This window comes from Macrobrachium nipponense, chromosome 15 (assembly GCF_015104395.2).
Source record: "Macrobrachium nipponense isolate FS-2020 chromosome 15, ASM1510439v2, whole genome shotgun sequence".
Lineage (NCBI taxonomy): Eukaryota > Metazoa > Arthropoda > Malacostraca > Decapoda > Palaemonidae > Macrobrachium > Macrobrachium nipponense.
In genome coordinates this window covers 37010249-37029425 of record NC_087208.1, presented here as the reverse complement: position 1 = coordinate 37029425, position 19177 = coordinate 37010249, and the positions used below count along the sequence as shown (strand labels likewise).

Genomic DNA, 19177 nt, shown 5'->3' with positions numbered 1-19177 from the left:
CTGATCGACTTATTTCCAAAACTTAAAAAACTTGAAACAAAATTATTTTCCAAAACTTAAAAACAAGTGTTTTGTGTTCCAAAACCTGAATTTTTTTTTCAAAAACTTAAAAAAAATAGGTTTTGTGTTCCAACACTTGAAAAAAAAATTGTTTCCGTAAACTCGAATTTTTTTCCTAAAACTTAAAAAAAAAAAAAATTCCAAAACTTAAAAAAAAATTTTTTCTGAAAACTCGAATTTTTTTATTTTGTTTTATTTTATTTATTTATTTTTTTTTAAACTTGAAATAAAAATAAATTTTGCTTAACTCACAGAAAACCCTGAGGGTGACATTGGCGGACAGAGACTGTTCCATGAGGTCGTTGGTGACGCTGCATTCGTAAACAGCGCCGTCTTCCTCGGCCGTGACAGCCAGCTCGTGGGTGTTGATCACGCCCGTGGCGTCTGTCGTCGTGGTATCATCTACCAACTGACCTCCGCGGTACCACAGTACCCAAGGGCGCGGGTTGCCGCCCGTGACTTTGCAGCTGAGAGTTCGTCGCTCGCCTGCGCGGAGGTCCTCGCTGTTGTCGTAGCCTGTTATGACCGGGTTTCCTGGTGGATCTGTGGAGGGAAGAGAAAGGGATTTTGAATGAAATAATATTCAGTTATCGAAGTAACTAAAAATAGTTGGTCCTAATGAACTCCATATTCTTTAGAAGCTTGAATTTCAAGTCAGTGGCCCCTTTAGTGGGCTTGTTCCATATGAATAGGGTTCATCTTCTGAATAAATAATAATAATAATTAATTAATAATAATAATAATAAATTAATAATAATAATTAATAATAATAATAATAATAATAATAAAATAATACTTAAGAAGCAGACCCTCTCTCAAGCATACTTTATTAAAAGAAATGGCTACTTCGGCAGCGTCACGCTCTTAGAGATTCTTCTCTATTTTTCGACTATTCGAAAAAATAGAGAAGAATCTCTACAAACGTAACGCTGCCTAAGTAGCCAAATAATAATAATAATAATAATAACTAATAATAATAATAATAATAATAATAAGAATAATAATAATAATAATGTCCTGAAAAGGAACCTGGAAAAACTAGATGGCGAAGTAGCTCCAGGACTCATGCAGAAGAGTGTGCTCCTAGCTAAAGCACATACAGTGAGAAAAGTGACTGACACCTAAGGAGGCAGGATACAACCCGGAACTCCAACACTTAAAAAAAAAAAAAAAAAAAAAAAAAAAAAAAAAAAAAAAATGTCGAATAGGATGGCTGTGAGAAGAAAAAAAAAAATAATATCCGGAAAATAATTTCCTGTCACAACCGCTCTGCACTTTCTATGGATTTTGACGATGAATTCTCTACGGATGTTGATTAGATTCCTCTTTATTAGAGCGACAATCAAGAACCATTAAATACAGCGTTACTGTTACCTCTACGCCTCATGAACCTGTCGGGTATCAAATATCGACAATATATGCATACTTATGTATACGCACCCACAAATCTGTAAGTATACACACAAGTAAACGTAAGCTCGCAAACACACGCACACATATATATGTGTGTGTATATATATATATATATATATATATATATATATATATATATATATATATATATATATATCTATATATATCTATATATATATATATATATATATATATATATATATATATATATATATATATATATATATATATATATATATATATATATATATATATAGATATATATATATATATATATATATATATATATATATATATATATAAACACGAACACAATCCCCAATAATCCTCTTTATGAAAGTAAGTTCCAGTAACAAATTAGTAAGCATTCTGACCCGAAAGAACACTTCCTAACAGAACAGCGAGCAAATAAAAGCCACATCATCTGAAAACAATTCTTTTATTAGGAGCTTTCGAAGTCCAATGGGAAATCGCCAATTTCCTCCCAATCGATCTGTTGAGCTAAGACAGGGAAGCCGCGGGATGACTGCTTTATCTCGTGACATAACCATAAAACTGGCTCATTAACCACGGGAGAAAATACGAAAAAAAGTAAACAAATGGTTTGCTCAGTGGAAAAATAAAACACGAGCGAGTCGGACACACTTTTTATAGTCTGTCTTGGAACCAGCTTTCCAAAACGGGATTGTGGGCAATGAAATGGTACTGGCTGAGTGCTGATGAGTGTGGTCGTCAAATTTAACGTTCATCTGTTCAGAAATACGTGCTGGCATAATCTAGAAACTATGGCGTATTGTGAATATAATATGACCCTAGTGGAAATAGGTCTTTCTCTGCGATATCTAATATTTTTTACGCTTTCAGGTATGAAAATATATCAGATAAGATTTCCGTGGACAAACCTCTGCTGACACTTTGGAGTTACATTAATGTACAAAGTAAAAACGAACATATAATGAATTGATTTCAAGATTCCGGTAAGTACGTGTTGATACTCTTTCCATTCTCATGGGATAATCTTAAAAATTTTTTATGCTTTCAGGTATGAAAATATATCAGATAAGATTTCCGTGGACAAACCTCTGTTGACATTGAAGTTAATTGAATGTACAAAGTTAAAACGAACATATAATGAATTGATTTCAAGATTCCGGCAAGGCATATGCTGATACTCTTTCCATTCTCGTGGGATGATCTTAAATAAAAACAAAAGAAATGAAACACACGAAGTTCCTTGATAATCTTCTTCTAGGGACCGATACCACAATGACGCAGTCTTCGACGTAACTCACCGCGAAATTAAATTTAAATTTCAAAACAGTTTTCGTAAATTATATACCAACATTACAGGTGCTAAGCAAATGGTTCCTCTCACGAAGTATCTTGCAAGGCCGGATGTATTGTCTTCTGCATTTATACTTTGGCGTCTTCCAAAGTATAGTTGTCTAACTTCCTCAACTTCACTCTGCTCCAATTCCCCCATTCTGTCTCAATACAGAAAGGCGACTCACTGGCCTTGTAAGATTGCAGTATAAGTTAAAATAATCATTGCGTAAATAAATGCAATGAATTAAGCGCTGTTTGATTTCAGAGGAGAAGAGAGTTTAAAAATGATTTCGGAAGTACACAAGACAACACTCGGTAAACCCTCCTCCCTTCCCTTATGAAAATATAGGAAATCCCCCTCCCCATTAAAAATCAGAAATTTCCTCACCCTTAAAAATCGGAAATAACCCTCCCCTTAAAAAATCGGAAATCCCAAATCCCCTCTTAAAAAATCGGAAAATCCCCCCTCCCCCCTTACAAAAAAATCGGAAATCCCCCTCCCCTTAAATAATCGGAAATCCACCTCACCCTTAAATGATCGGAAATCCCTTCCCTAAAATAAATATCGGATATTACCTCCCCTACAGAAATATCGGAAATCCCTTCCCTAAAATAAATATCGGATATTACCTCACCTACAGAAATATCGGAAATTCATTCTCCTAAACTATATCGGAATCCCCCTTCCCCTAAATTAATATCGAAAATCCCCTCATCCTTAAAAATATCAAATTAAAAAAAAGAAAAAAAAAAAAAAAAACCCTCCCAATGAAAAATATCATAAATCCCTCTGCCCGAAAATATTTTCGGAAATCCCCCTCATCCTTAAAAAAATAACGAAAATCCCCCTCCCCTATTAAAACACAGGATATCCCCTCCCGTAAAAAATCGAAAATCCCCCTCCCCCTTGAAAAATATCGGAAACCCCCCTCCCTTTTATATGAAAATATTCTTATTTACTATTTTTGCTCCAGACCGCAACAAAAATAAATGAAAACCTCGTATCGGGTTCTGTCATATTTTGACATTTTGAACTTTCTCTCTCTCTCTCTCTCTCTCTCTCTCTCTCTCTCTCTCTCTCTCTCTCTCTGCATTTGACCTTTCCAAAGATCAGACGAATATTGCCAGGTGCATTATAAGCTTTGCCGTCAAAACAAGATATATATGAACTGCGGTCACTCTCGGTTCCTTTCTGCCATGAATAACGCAAAATGCCAGTGAGGTAACGCAACACGTCGGGCGTAAGTTGGAAATGTCTGTTTTTACTGTTGATCGGCAGCGTTTTCATATTTGCTGCTTGGAAACTGGAGTTTTCGTGATTGCTGCGGGGTAAACTGGACTTCATCCGTAACTTTACAAAGATTTTGAGCCATTTCAATATCTTAAAATATTAATTACGGTTATCTATACGGAAGGTTCTACCTTATAAAACAGCAGAAGTTATCCGTACATTTACTTTACATATTGCTCTGAACAACTCGAAAATATTTAAACGCTTAAGATTATGACTTTTTGAGAAAATATGCTACCCAATATTGATCCTTTTCGATATTTTAAAGTTTTAATAAGATTTCATCAATAGGGAAGATTTCACCTAAAAAAAAAAAAAAAAAAAAAACAGGTTATCTGCACATTTCCAATAGATATGTAAACAATTTAAAATTATGACATTTCGAAGTATACTTTAAGGGTTTTATGTTATTTGGATATCTTAAAACTTTAATAAGATTTTATCAATATGAAAGATTCTTCCTCATGAAACAACAGCAGTTATCTGCATATTCCTCTTAGTTACAGGTATCAAGACCTCTAAAATATTTAAATGATTAAAAAAAAATTATGGAAGTTATGAATATGGGAGATTTGAACTTATAAAAAAAATGGAAAAGATCTGCAAGTTCCTTTAGAAACGGCTATCAATACTTGGAAAATGTTACACGTCTAAAATGATGACTTTCACAGGAGAGAAACATTCACTTTCAGAAGTAAATAAACATTTATTTAAAGTTGAAAATGATGACTTTCAGAGGAGAGAACCATTGATTTAAAGTTAAAAATTTTGACTTTCAGAGGAGAAAACATTTATTTAAAGTTAAAAATTATAACTTTCAGAGGAGATAAACATTTCTTTAAAATTAAAATTTATGACTTTCAGAGGAGAACAACATTAATTACCAGTTAAAAGTAATGACTTTCAGAGGAATTAACATTAATCTAAAGTTAAAAATGGTGACTTTCAGAGGAGAAAAGCGTTCATTTAAAGTTAAACATTTCGATTTTCAGAGGAGACAAACATTCCCTTCAAACTAAAGAGATTAAAACCTGATTTGATTTCATCCGCACATTCCACCTGGAATCGGGTCATGCCAGAGAGAGAGAGAGAGAGAGAGAGAGAGAGAGAGAGAGAGAGAGAGAGAGAGAGAATAAAACCAGTTCCAACGACGCAGCGAACATTTTACTTTCGTCGTAAAGAAGGATGATTCTTGCGACGAAATCATGCGACCGGCAGAAAGTAGCAATTTCTTTTGAACTCCGAAAAGGATACTCGTGTTTTTTTTTTTTTTTTTTTTTTCTCCTCCTGGAAACTGCAGTGGCGGAGGAAACATCCAATTGCCTCCTTCTGAAAGCAGATGCCGAGGACGCCGAGATAAAACTACTACTGGGGATTAAAGCAAGAGTTCTTTGATATATTAGGGCGCGCGACGGCGGAAGAATGCCTCTGGAGTCGGGAATGCCACTCAAACTCAATATTGCTAATCTTTCGCAAACAATAAACATTTCGCAGAGGGAACCAAACGAGAAATACAGATCAAGAGCGACATTTGTTTTGACATTTGTTTCCAGTAAAAAAGAAGCCATACTTCAAAATTAAAATAGTCGATTTTTCAACAACTTAAATACGTGAAGGGACACATATTGAGTACTAAAATGATTTAAGATTTTTTGAAGGGATAAAGATAAACGCATCAATTCTGAACGCGGTTTTCATGATCAGATCAGATATATATAATATATATATATATATATATATATATAGATATATATATATATATATATATATATATAATATATGGATTATATATATATATATATTATATGTATTATATAGTATATATAATATATATATATATGTTATATATTATATATATATATATAATATAATATATTTATTATATATAATATATATATATATAATATATATACATATATATTATATATTAATATATAATATATGTATGTAATAGATATATATATATATATATATATATAATATATATATATATATATTTAATAATCATTAAAGGCGTGTGTACGTAATTAATGCGTTCATTCTATATAATATATTTTATATATATATATATATATATATATATATAATATATATATCTATACATATATATATATATAATAATTTCTAAATCATTAAAGGCTGTACGTGATTAATGCGTTCATATATATATATATATAATATATATATATATATATATATATATATATATATATATATATGTGTAGTTGTGTGTGTGTGTGTATATATATATGTATATATACATATATATGTGTGTGTGTGTGTATTTGCATGTATGTGTATTGTATATACATGTGTGTGCATGTGTGATTTTCAAATCATTTCTTTTACTAAACAAAGCTGCTAATTCCTATGATAATGGAAATTACAAAACCACGAAAGAAATGTCATCATAGACGAAGCACCATCTGAAGTATAATGATAACGTACTCAGATCTAACCGTAAGTGTGTGTGTGTGTGAGACACCATTTTTCTGAGGACGAACAGAAAAGAAGAAAAATTTCAGGGTGTCCTTCGCTCTGATGTTGTTTGGGGGCATTACACGGCCAAACGCAAAAGGAACTTGGGGACCCGCGTCAGCAATCGTATTGGCATTTTCTGACATGGATGAGAAGCCTTCAGGCCAGACCCACGACTTCAGTGGGGCGCAACGTATTTGTGGCGAAAACATCGATCGTCTCTCTCGAATTGGAGGTTTCTGTAGTTACATTCCTTGAAAACAAAGTCAGTTACAATTGTGTAATTATTATATAGGTCAGACCGAAGATTTCATTGGCAGGAAACCAGACTGAGAAACCATATATTTGTAAGTTTAAACACCAATCGACCTTCTCGTATTGGAGGTTTCTGTACTTAGATTTCTTGAAAATAAGTCAGTGCAATTATAGGAGCAGTAACAACAATGAGACATATTTATTCCTAGACAAATAATATGTCTAGAGACTAACGAACTGAACCTGTACCTTTCATTTGGCGACCTATACCAATATATTAAAAGACAGAGAGGAAAGTAATGGTGTCTAAATAAGGATCTTCCATCGAGGAGTCTATAAGGACGACACGACGACAGGATCTCGCTTCAGATGGGGCCTGGATAAGCCCTGATGTGATTATTTGGAATCCTTTAATGGAAAGCGGTTTCACCTTAAGCTGAATGACGCACGGTCTGAGCGAAGCAGAAAAATAGCTCAGTGTAGTATACGGCCAAGAAGAATATAAAACAGGATACATAGAAATTTTTTTTATTCAACTCTCCAACGTTTTGAGAAATTACACGCAAAGAGATCACCGAAACTTACGCGGCTCCGAAAAAGATATACAAATAAAAGAACTCTGACAAAGACGAGAGAGAAGAGAGAGAGAGAGAGAAGAGAGAGAGAGAGAGAGAGAGAGAGAGAGAGAGAGAGAGAGAGAGAGGTCCCTAATTTCTTTGCTTGTTAGCGAGTGGGGGGGCGGGGAAGTCAAAACCTCTTTTGAGAGAAGACCACTGCTAAAAATAAAAATGAAAAAAAAAACCTTCGTCGGAATATCAGAGGAAATGGAAAGTGAACATTGGATCTGTGGTTAGAGATAAAAAACAATAAATAACAGGTAACTCGGTGACAGAAAAATATGACAGCCAATTCTCTGGGCCTTGTTTTTTTTATTTATTTATTTATTTGCTCCCACCGGCGATGTGGGTATTGGTGCCGGGAAGGTGATAGAGAGAGAGAGAAGAGAGAGAGAGAGAGAGAGAGAGAGAGAGAGAGTATACGAAGCCTACGAAAAAGAAGAATATCAATTTTGAAAGGAAATGGGACGCGTTTATAAAATTACTGTCAATGGCACCCAAAAAAACACAAAGAGACATAAATGAATAACTTTGGAAATGCTACAAAATGCTTCAGTAAATGTAGGGCATCAGTAAACTGAACTACAGACAAGAAACTTCAAACTCCTTCCTGGGCGAACAGAGACGTGAAACGTATGTCTGTATTAGTATACTTTCAAGTCAGGATCTATTAACAGTTATTGCAAAACAGTATATGACTGACCAAAAGCGCAAATATAGAGAAATGATGTTAACATTTCATAATGAACCTAGTTCATTCAATCGGGATATATAACAAATCTGGCTCATAAGCAAAGACCTAAGAACAACGTCTGGCAAATCATCAGAAACACAAGAAATTTATTTGGGCCTCAGATAAAGCGTGACATGGCGCATATTCAGTCATAAGGGCAATTTCCAAATTGGTACTTCGAAATAGGATGTAAGCCATCCACACGATATTCAATTACAGTATAGGGTGCATCGTTCATCATTATTGAGAATTCTGTAAACCCCTCATTCCGAGAGTTGTGATGTTCCAGTGTTTTAAGCACGAATGATTAAGTTTCTCAGACTTGTAAACCAGCGCTGAAAAAGTGACCCTGGTCACCTAATCGATAAATCGAAATGATCAAAAATGATGAGACAGGTCAGATCATATTTTCAACGATGAATAGAATTGAACAAAAATGATAGAAGAAAAGCCAGGTAATATTTTCAACGATGAATAGAATTTAACAAAAATGATAGAGGAAAAGCCAGGTAATATTTTCAACGATGAATAGAATTGAACAAAAATGATAAAAGAAAAGCCAGGTAATATTTTCAACGATGAATAGAATTTAACAGAATTGATAGAAGAAAGGCCAGGTCATATTTTCAACGATAAATAGAATTTAACAAAAATGATAAGAAAAGCCAGGTAATATTTTCAACGATTTAGCATTGATAAAACCAAGCCAGCGACGATTACAGACGGGGGAGTTTCACCCATGAGATTATTAAAACCTTTTGTCCAGGTTACAAAAATACTACAGTGAGAATTAGGAAGCGATTGGTCCGGTTTGCAGTTTAACGAAAGTCAGAACTAAATTAGAAGAGAAATGGCCAAGTTACGAACATCAATTAATATATAAACAGCAATCAATAATGAAATCTCTAATGATGATGGTGGTGATGACCCAAGAAAATTCAACACTAAGGCCTTATCAGGCCGAGAAAAACAAGTGAAAGAAGGATGCCGCCATAAAAAATATTAAATAAGATGAATTATCTTTCTGATGTTCGGACACCTGTAATTTTTCACACCATTTCAGCTGAACGAAGTTTCTGGAACAAGCTTAAGAAGAGTATTCTATACGAGGTAAAACACGAAGAGATTCATTAACAAATATACAAATTTAAGCATATCACATGCCCACCACACATTTTAGTTATATATATATATATATTATATATATATATACATATATATATATATATATAACATATTATATAATATATATATATAATATATATATATATATGTATATATAGTATATATATATATATTATGTATATATATATATATATACATATATATATATATATATATATATATATATATTCTATATATATATATACACGCAAACTACTGGATCACTCACGCAAGACGGAGAGGGTAATTGAGGCCACCAGCGAAGTGGGAGATTCCTTGAGCGTCGGGTGGAGAGCCTGGCAGGAGAACTGCTTTCCGTCGTCTTCCGCCTCAGCCACGACGATCAGCTGACTCCTGACGTTCCAGCGGCGAGGCAGAGAAGAGGCCTCCACGTGATCTTCCTGCAGCTCTGCAACGAGGACAAGGATATCGGGTAATCAGTCAAGAACGTGGAGAGGGGAGCTATAGTAGATTCACATCAACCGTGCATTTGATGTCTAGGCCAGTCCCTTACGACGCTCCTGATTGGCTGTTGATAAGCCACTCACAGGGCTTGAAGCCCTCAGTCTCTCTCGAGAGTTCACAGGGGTAGGATCTATATGTTCCATCTCTCCTGAGAGGTGGAACATAGATCCTACCCATGAGAACTCTCAAGAGAGACTGAGAGTTTCCAGCCCTGTGATTGACTTAACCACAGCCAATCAGGAGGGTCCTCATTACAGCACATATATGTCACGAACATGTCATATACATGTAACATGCCGCAAACGTGTCACATATATGTGAAAAACATGTCACATACATGTCACCTGTCGCAAGTGTCACATATATGTAAAATAACTTTCCTATAGATGTCACCTGTCACAAAAGTGTCACATATATGCTAAAAAAACTGTCCTATATATGTCATAAATGTCACAAACACGTCATTTACATGTCACAAACATGCCATATACATTTCCCAAACATGTCATATACATGCTACATACATGTCACAAACATAACATATACATGTTACATACATGTCACAAACATATCACATACATGTCTCAAACTTATCACAGAGCTAAAAAACACGTCAACGACCTTAAGTAGAGAGAACGAATGATTGACAAATGCTGATAATCATATGAAGCACTCGACAGGATTACCAATTAGTCGTTGATTTGCATTTAACCTGTTCCTGATTTGTGTGCAATAAGTTGCCGACATGTGTTTACGACATATTTAACTGTGGAGTGGACGCATCCTTAGTGTCTCATCTATACAATTAAATGAATACCATTTGAAAAAGATCCAGACTAAATTCGAGGCCTTAAATGTGGCTGGCGGTACCGTGACGGGGAATCAAAGGCGACCGAATGAATTATTTGATGAAAATCGACGATCAGCACTTGAAGGCTCAAGTTGCTTACCGAGAAACCTCTCGTATTTGGCCAGGGAGTAAGTGGTTGACTGATTAATGGCTGGTGCTTATCTACACTGCTGAAGGATTGATATATCTCCTCATTCAACACAATGACGGAACCGCTATTGTTTGAAAGGGATGCAACTGTTATGGCTCTCTCCAGAATAATAACGGCCCAACGCTCCAATATGAGTGATGATAGAGTGAAATTGATTTGCAATTGATTTGCAATATTACCGGGGACATGTCACACGCGCTCCTCCGTTCAAGTGTTTCAAATTTAGCTTTCGGCCTAATCAACCTATCGTCGTTTTCTCATGGAGAAGGCTCACTACAATGCTCTAATGAGCTCCGGAAGATAACTCGTTCCAAATTTTTCTACTGCATCATTAATAACATTTTACAAAACACGTTTAGCTAATGAAGCGCCTTTCATGAAAGTTTATTTGGAAAAACATTTTAATTAATGAAGTGAATATAAATGCTTTGATGAAAACTGGGAGGTTTCGACCGATAAAATCTAAAATGTGCAAAAGAAGTTAACATACACGAGTTCCTTTCAAGAAAACTTTGACAAAAATTATATTTCATAAAATCATTACTTCCTGCTTTTCCATAATGAACACCTGCATAACACCAATGATTTATTTTGTTACAATATGCTGTGGAACGAGAGTGACCTCGGATTTCCTCCAATTACTTCCGATCGGCAGAGTGGAAAATACATATTCACTCTTGCATTATGCGGCCATTTTCATAAAAGTAAATAATGTGTGGTGTTACAATCATACAGGAGAGCAGTACTGTTCTTGAAGATTAGCAGAGAAAACTAAAATCCTAATTCCTGTTTTTATTTTTTATGTCGTCCAAAAAAGGAAAATATTTTAAGAGAGTTACATTTGTTTAAGAAGAGAGTGAAATTTCATTTCATGTCCAAGTGATTATATTGGGGTACCTGCAATATGCAGAAGGAAAAGGAGCAGAAGTATCTGGGATAAAGGTAAGTATGTCAATTTGAGGCCGATATCGTTGATGTGGCAGGATAAAAAAAGAAAAAGTTGCCTGAGTGATTGCGTATTGTCCAGGTATATACATAAAAATGGTTAGACTGATAAAATTTTAAGGGTGATTGAGCTAGGTGATTTGAATGCAAAAGTAGGCAAGAAAGTATAGATTTCCTGAGGTAAAGGAGAATAAGAAGTGCTAGGCAAAGGTACTTGACTGCTGGAAAATTTGGTTTCCAAAAAAAAGAATATTAGTTGGCAAATCTGAGAGAGGGCTGAGATTTGCTTGCAGGTGGCTTAATGCATAAAAGATATTAAATAAGGGGACACTGCGTGATAATGTACGGGCATACATGAGGAAAAGTAAAATAATCGAGAGAAGACAGGGAAAGAAGAAGGAGAGCAATGAAACCCGATGGGTGAATGCGTTCAAGAATAAAAGAGCAAAGTTACTTGATAAGGAAGTAACGAGAGAGAACGAGTATGGAAAAATTGGATCTCAGAGTATGTCTTCACTCCCAGCTTAAGGGTTATATATATATGTATATATATATATATATATATATATATATCTATATATATATATATATATATCTATATATATATATATATATATATATATATATCAGCGGGATGAAGGTGGACCATAAATAAAATACGTAAAAATTACTTAAAAATTACTTTAGAATTAACTCTAAAATTCACATTTATAAATTACAACACAATTAAAAAAACACAGAAAAAAAAATAAATAAAAAGACCAAAGGCTGCTAACCAACCTTATGCAGAGAAGGCAAGAGACAGAATGACAATACATAAATAAAAGTTAGCTCAGGTACAGTTGTGTGGAGGTGGTCTGGGTATTTACTGTAACTGGGGAACCAGTTGTTTAATAAATAACGATTCTAGGATAGGCAGTTATTTATTAAACAACTGGTTCCCCAGTTAAATACCCAGACCACCTCCACACATTCTACCTGAGCTAACTTTTATTTATGTATTGTCATTCTGTCTCTTGCCTTCTCTGCATAAGGTTGGTTTAGCGGTCTTTGGTCTTTTTATTTTATTTTATTTTTTTGTTTCTGTTTTTTTTTTAACTGTGTGGTAATTTATAAATGTTGAATTTTAGAGTAATTTTTAAAGTAATTTTAAAGTAATTTTAAGGTAATTTTAATTATCGTCTAATAGATTCCCTGACGATGTAATAAGGATATTATGAAACGTAGGAAATAAAGAATTAAAATGAATTACAACGATTCCAATGGTCCACCTTCACGCTGATGTGTCCTACTGGCCGTCGCCTTCCTCTGTCCCTTGATACACACACACACACACACACACACACACACACATATATATTAATATTATATATAATATATATATAGATATATATATATACATATATATATATATATATATATATATGTGTGTGTGTGTGTTGTGTGTGTGTATTATATACAATAGGTATATATCTTTTTTTTTTTCAATGTTCACTTGCTAATCCATTCTTCTTCGAACGTGTCTTCTAGTAAACGCAGAACAGCGTTTAAGCTTATGCAAGTTTTTGGTACTTTTTTTTTATATGTTCAAATACGAATATATTTTTCTGAACGTAGAACAGCTTTTCTATTATTCAAATGTGATTTTTCCCCTCCATTCGTCATTCTTTCTTTTCATGTTCACGACTTTTAAGTTATTTACACCTGACATTTTTTAAAGGAATTTTCATTAAAAAAAATTCCGAGTTCAAATGTGCTTTCAAAAAAAAAAGTGTTCGGAGTATTTACTATTATTTCGAGAAGATGTCTTTTGGTAGATGAGTGTCATTAGCATTTTTAGTGTTTACCTAAAGATTTTCTGCGGTAGTCGGACAGTTTACACAAAAAATTTAATATATATATATATAAAATTATATATATAGTTATATATATATATACATATATACATATATAATAAATTGATTATGTATAAAATAATATAAATATATAGATATATATATATAAAATAAAATATATATATATATAACATTATAATATAGATATATATATATATATATATATATATAATATTACACACACATATATATATATATATATATATATATATATACGTATATATATAATATATATATAATATATATAAACTATATTAGTTAATTTTTATATTATAGTAATGTATATATATATACATACGTATATATGATAAATATATATATATATAATATATATATATATATATATATATATATATATATTAGGGCTTGGTGCCTTGTATGAAATAAAGGGCGCCCCTATGAGGTAATTTTTGGGGGGTTTTTTTTTTTTTTTTTTTAGGGGGGGGGGGGGGGGGGGGGGGGGACTTTTAGCGATAATCTATACGCAAGTCGGTTGGTATTGCACTTCCATCTTCAATGGAGTGTCTGGGGTTTTTGTAGATCACTTACGAAGTCGGTATTATCTTTACGACGATGTGTTAAACTCATGGTTCGGTGAGGTTCTTGTAGAAAAAACACTAAGTATAAAAAAATTATATATTCTTCTGAAGTTTTACATGGTGAAGATCAGATATGATTGTACAAGTCTTCTAATAACGATAGCTTGATCGCTTCTGCCAATGATGATGGCTAATCCTATTCCTTCTACATGATAAAGCTTAGGTAAAGAGGTACAGGTCTTCTAATGACGATAGCTAACTCTCTTCTCCTTGTCTACCATCTCTGTTACAAGTTATGAAGAACAGACAGTAGTTCGAACATATGAACATACATACAATGACATAGTTTCATACGAACACACAATCAAAATGAGACACGCTACAGAAATCACGTAGGCGGTAGGTTGTCTCAAGCAGGGAGCTTGGACGGTTTCAAAACAAATGAATGGACCACAGATGACGGCATGTCAAAAACTTAGCCTATACTTATTGTATAAACGTCATCTTTTAGGGGCGTCTCTAGTCTGAAAATCACATTCCTGCCAACAATCTTTTTTTTTATATATATGGACTAAAAAAAACATTTCCATATTTTTTATTATGTAAACACTTACATTAGCTCGGTCAGCTACCAAAAAAAACCCAACTACTGAATATTACTCACTTGACTTGCACTTGAAAAACTTATAGGGAGTGTGATAAACAGACACTATGCGAATATATATATATAGAACGGGAAAAAAAAAATTCATGGTGTACATGAATTGATTCAAGTAAAATAAAAAAAAATAATAAACAATGATATGGTTAAATAATAGTGATCACGTGATAGATAATTTGATACAGTTTTTTCCACTCATCTCTTTAAGATACTTATGCTACAGAAAAAAAAAATACTAATGGTTTTTACTCTGATAATTGCATAGAATAAGATTAACATGATAAAAATCATTTTATTTTTTATAAAAAAACTGATAAAAAATATTTTTTCATATATGAAAATTGATAAAATTATTAAATGGTTATGCTGATTGATTCGTTGATTTTTATGCTAAATGTTATATATCTGATATAATTCATATACTAACTCATAAAAAAAAATAACTGCAGATATTGGGTATGATAAAAAAAGTAAAACAAGAATTGATTAATAGGCTACCTGATCTGTTTATAAACAATATGTTATATTGGAATTTTTTTTTTTTTTCATAAAAAATTATGATTAATATATGTGCACTTTAAATAGATTCCCTATTGCGTACACGCAAAGATTATTTTTAGATCGTGTTATTTTATGATCAATTTATATAAAAAAGAGATTCCTATTGCTTACACGCAAAGATATATTTCGATCTTTGGTTATTTTTAATAATTCAATTTAAATATATAGATTCCTAGTGCGTACACGCAAAAAAAAAAAATATATTTCGTTTTTCGTTATTTATGATCATTTATATCTATAGATAACATTGACCGAGGGTATTACTACTTTCACATTTAACTAGCTTTCGAAAAAACCACTTTTTCGTCCATTTACACAGTTTCCAGACAACCACCTATAGCCACTGAAACGGCCTTTTTCCCAATGGTTTTTAAAAAAAAAAAAAAACAAAGGGGGGGGAAAAATTTGCCTGGGCGGGTCCAAACGTTCCATTTTGCGCTCATTACTTATTCTCTGCATCCTAAAGCTACACGATTACGTTCGCGATGAAATAGACATCCCAGCACGAAGTCCTTCGCCAGCAAAAGTAAAGAGTTGAATATCCTTCGGGTCGTAATTGTCGGAAAGTATGTCCCATTCGTAGTCGATTCCGACAGCCGCCGGGGGAGCATTCCGCATTTTAAAACGAGATTAAAAAAAAAAACGACGAGATACGGTGTCAGGTCGAGAAGTCCCATGCCAATTCTTCACATTGTAGGAACGGTTGTACTTGGGGGGGGGGGGACTGTAGTCGTCCGCTGCGACGAACGATTTTTTTGAAGTTTTGCGATGTGAAGAAACTCTCGAACTTGCAGGATACTGTAAAAAAAAAACCAGGTTCCATTAATCAAAAAAAACAGCCTGCAAAGTGAAAAATTATGTGTCACAAGGGCAAAAAGTAAAACCCAAATTCAGACGAACATCCAAATACAGGGGAGGAAGAGAGCCATTTTTTAGACCAGACTTAAAAAAACCCACATGAATTTCGCTGATATTTTGGAATTCAAAACCGAGTCCGCTGTACAAACTTTTTTTTTAATCCAAATGGGCATTAAAACAATGAGGGTGAAAAAACCTATCCAGGTCTATGATGACTCGTAAAAATATCCCCATAATTTATAAAAAAAAAAAATAAAAATAGATATCAATTACGAATTCTCAAAAGAAAATTCGATAAATTACTGGTAGTAAGTTACTAGACAAAGAAAGTGGGGGAAAAAAAAAATGGGGGAGCTATTTGTAAAGATTGCCAGCAGCATAAGAGTCAAAAGAGAAAAAAGATTAAATCATGATCCATGTGCCCTAAACAAAAGTTTCATATTCAATATTCTCGCGCGCATCCTCTGAGGTGAATTTTTTTAACAAAAACTTTATTAATAGGTACGAGATGCAACGAAAAAAACCCACTATGTAACTAATTTCTAAATAAACTTTGGGTTTTCCAAGAAAATGTGACATTTTCCATGAATGTTTTACTTGAATTGTAATAGGCTAATGTTGCAAGTAAATATTTCATATAAAACTATCTTGATACTTCTAAATGTCTATTGAGGTTCAGAAAAAAAAAATGAATTCATTTTGTTGTTATAGAAATTCTATTTGCTTATTTTGTTCATTAATTTTAAAATGATTGCAAGGCCTTAACTAATTGCATTACACACACGGATAAGAATATGTTATGTGGCCTGTCATGTGACCTATGAAACCACATGTGAAGTTCATGAACTAAGCATTCCTTTCTCCAGTCAATCTGCTTTTGCAAGCGCGAGATGAAGCCTGTGCAAGCAGATATTGAGGTTAAAGGAATCACTGCTGATACGGCAAACGCGACAGACCTTCTAGAACTGATGACGTCGTCACCAGCTAGAGTTACGTTTACTTGCTGTAAGAGATACGACTTTAGGATAAATTTATTATCTTTTAATACTCGACCCACACGAAAAGAATGTCTGAAAAAAAAAAAACAGTACCAAAATTGAACAATATATTAGTTTCATGCTGGAAATCTGCATAATTGTAATTATGTTAAATTAAATATTCCTATTCAAACTATATTGAAAAAGGTTTCCATACAAATTCTATATATATTATTAGCCCTGTATAAGATTACATATAGGATTATTTCATAGATAACATTTTCACTTCTAGACTTCCTGACTTTAAAATCTCTTTTATTCTATTTTTATTTTATTTATTTTATTTATTATTAGGTTTATTTATTTATTTATTTAATTTAATTTTTTTTTTTTTTTTTTTTCATTGACTACGAATATAAATCACCGGGACAGACAATATGTCAGTAGATTTTGTTTTGGATATGTGTTTGAACTTTTTAGCTTATTTGTCATTTACTAAGCGTTAAGTTAGAGTTCAAATCTTTACGCATATATATTTGGATATTTAATGGTTACGTTTTGCTTATTGATATTATCGTGATTCCTTTTTTATTATAATTTGTAACCCTTCCGACTTCTTACGGAGTGTATTATATTGACTCCACTTGTATCCATATTTATTTTATTTTTTTATATATTTATTTATATATTTTTTTTTATATATATATTTGATAAATTAAATTGGTTGGCTTGAATATGTGGAAAAAGTGTTCTAGCGGCGTACCGTATAAGGCTACTTGCGGCATTAATTCTATAGATACAAGATATCAACTGATAAAGGTATTTAAAAACCGCGAGAACCGCTATAATTCCAGTTGGATCCAATATCACGAGTTTTAACTCGTAAGACATTGACACTTTTTTTTTTATTTATCTCTTATTCTACCAAACCGATTGACTCTGGGTGATAAATATATTATTGGTTTTCTTAATGGAAAGGAATTCACACAACGTGTTAAGGAGATTATTATTGATTTACACCCAACCCGAGTCACAGATTATTATGTGTTGAATTCCATATTTACTGATTTTAGCACTCATAAATATTCCTAAACGCACTCAATTGCTGGTGTTTTGTTTTTTTGGTGCTATTAATTCTATCTAACGTGTCAAGGAACTATTAACACTAAGAAGTGTTTTATTCCTCTGTCAGACTCGTAATTCTGTTAATAATTCTAAGTATATTCTTTCAAGGAGATTGATTTGGCACAGGATAGGCCCTTAAACTGACAGTGGTCTTAGTGTATCCCTTGTTTTTCATGACACGTGTTACAATCAGTTATGTGCTTTTTATATCTGTAAGCATTGTAGGCCAGAAAAACAGTGATTTGGCTTTCTGTGAAAAAGGAGGGAACCCTGGATGACGGAATGCAACCAGTTTATGACGATTGGTATGAGAAAGATTATTACTACTACCTGGTCGTTAGTCATCTGCTGTGTTCTTCGGTTTCCTCGTACCAGACCTACATATATATTACATTTGATTACATTATTCTGATACACATACTTAAATATACTTTTGCTTTAGGGTTTCTGCTCGAAGTGTTTATTGGTTTGCTTGAGCCGCTGACCCTGTTTCCGTTTCGAAGTGTTTATTGTTTGGTGTTTATTGTTTTGCTTATCGCTGTTGACACTTGCTTTGTTCAGTTTGTAACAGTTCTGCGCTCCGACCCAGATATTCAATGCTCGCGATCTCTTGGGTTAAGGGAATTTTCTTGTTTAGATACGGTTTTAACAATAGGCACGGATGTTTCTATATCTTTTAGTCCAATTAATGGTTCTTTGCTGTATGGTGCGGAATTGCGGGATAATGCGTCAGCTATGATATTTGCTTTCCCAGGTAGATATCTTATCTTGGCTCCAATAAACTGAATGATCATTTTGTCACCGAGTTCCTTT

General features: G+C 33.2%; 1 protein-coding gene across 1 annotated transcript in view; it reads right to left on the bottom strand.

The window, feature by feature from the left end:
- LOC135227091 (nephrin-like) overlaps positions 1-19177 on the bottom strand; it is a 391371-nt gene that overhangs the window by 122685 nt on the left and 249509 nt on the right. Inside the window, exons 5-6 of the mRNA XM_064266942.1 lie at positions 9567-9746; positions 313-603 (exon numbers count right to left, since the gene is read on the bottom strand). Of these exons, the coding sequence (XP_064123012.1) occupies positions 313-603; positions 9567-9746 (471 nt within the window). The remainder of the gene's footprint in view (positions 1-312; positions 604-9566; positions 9747-19177) is intronic.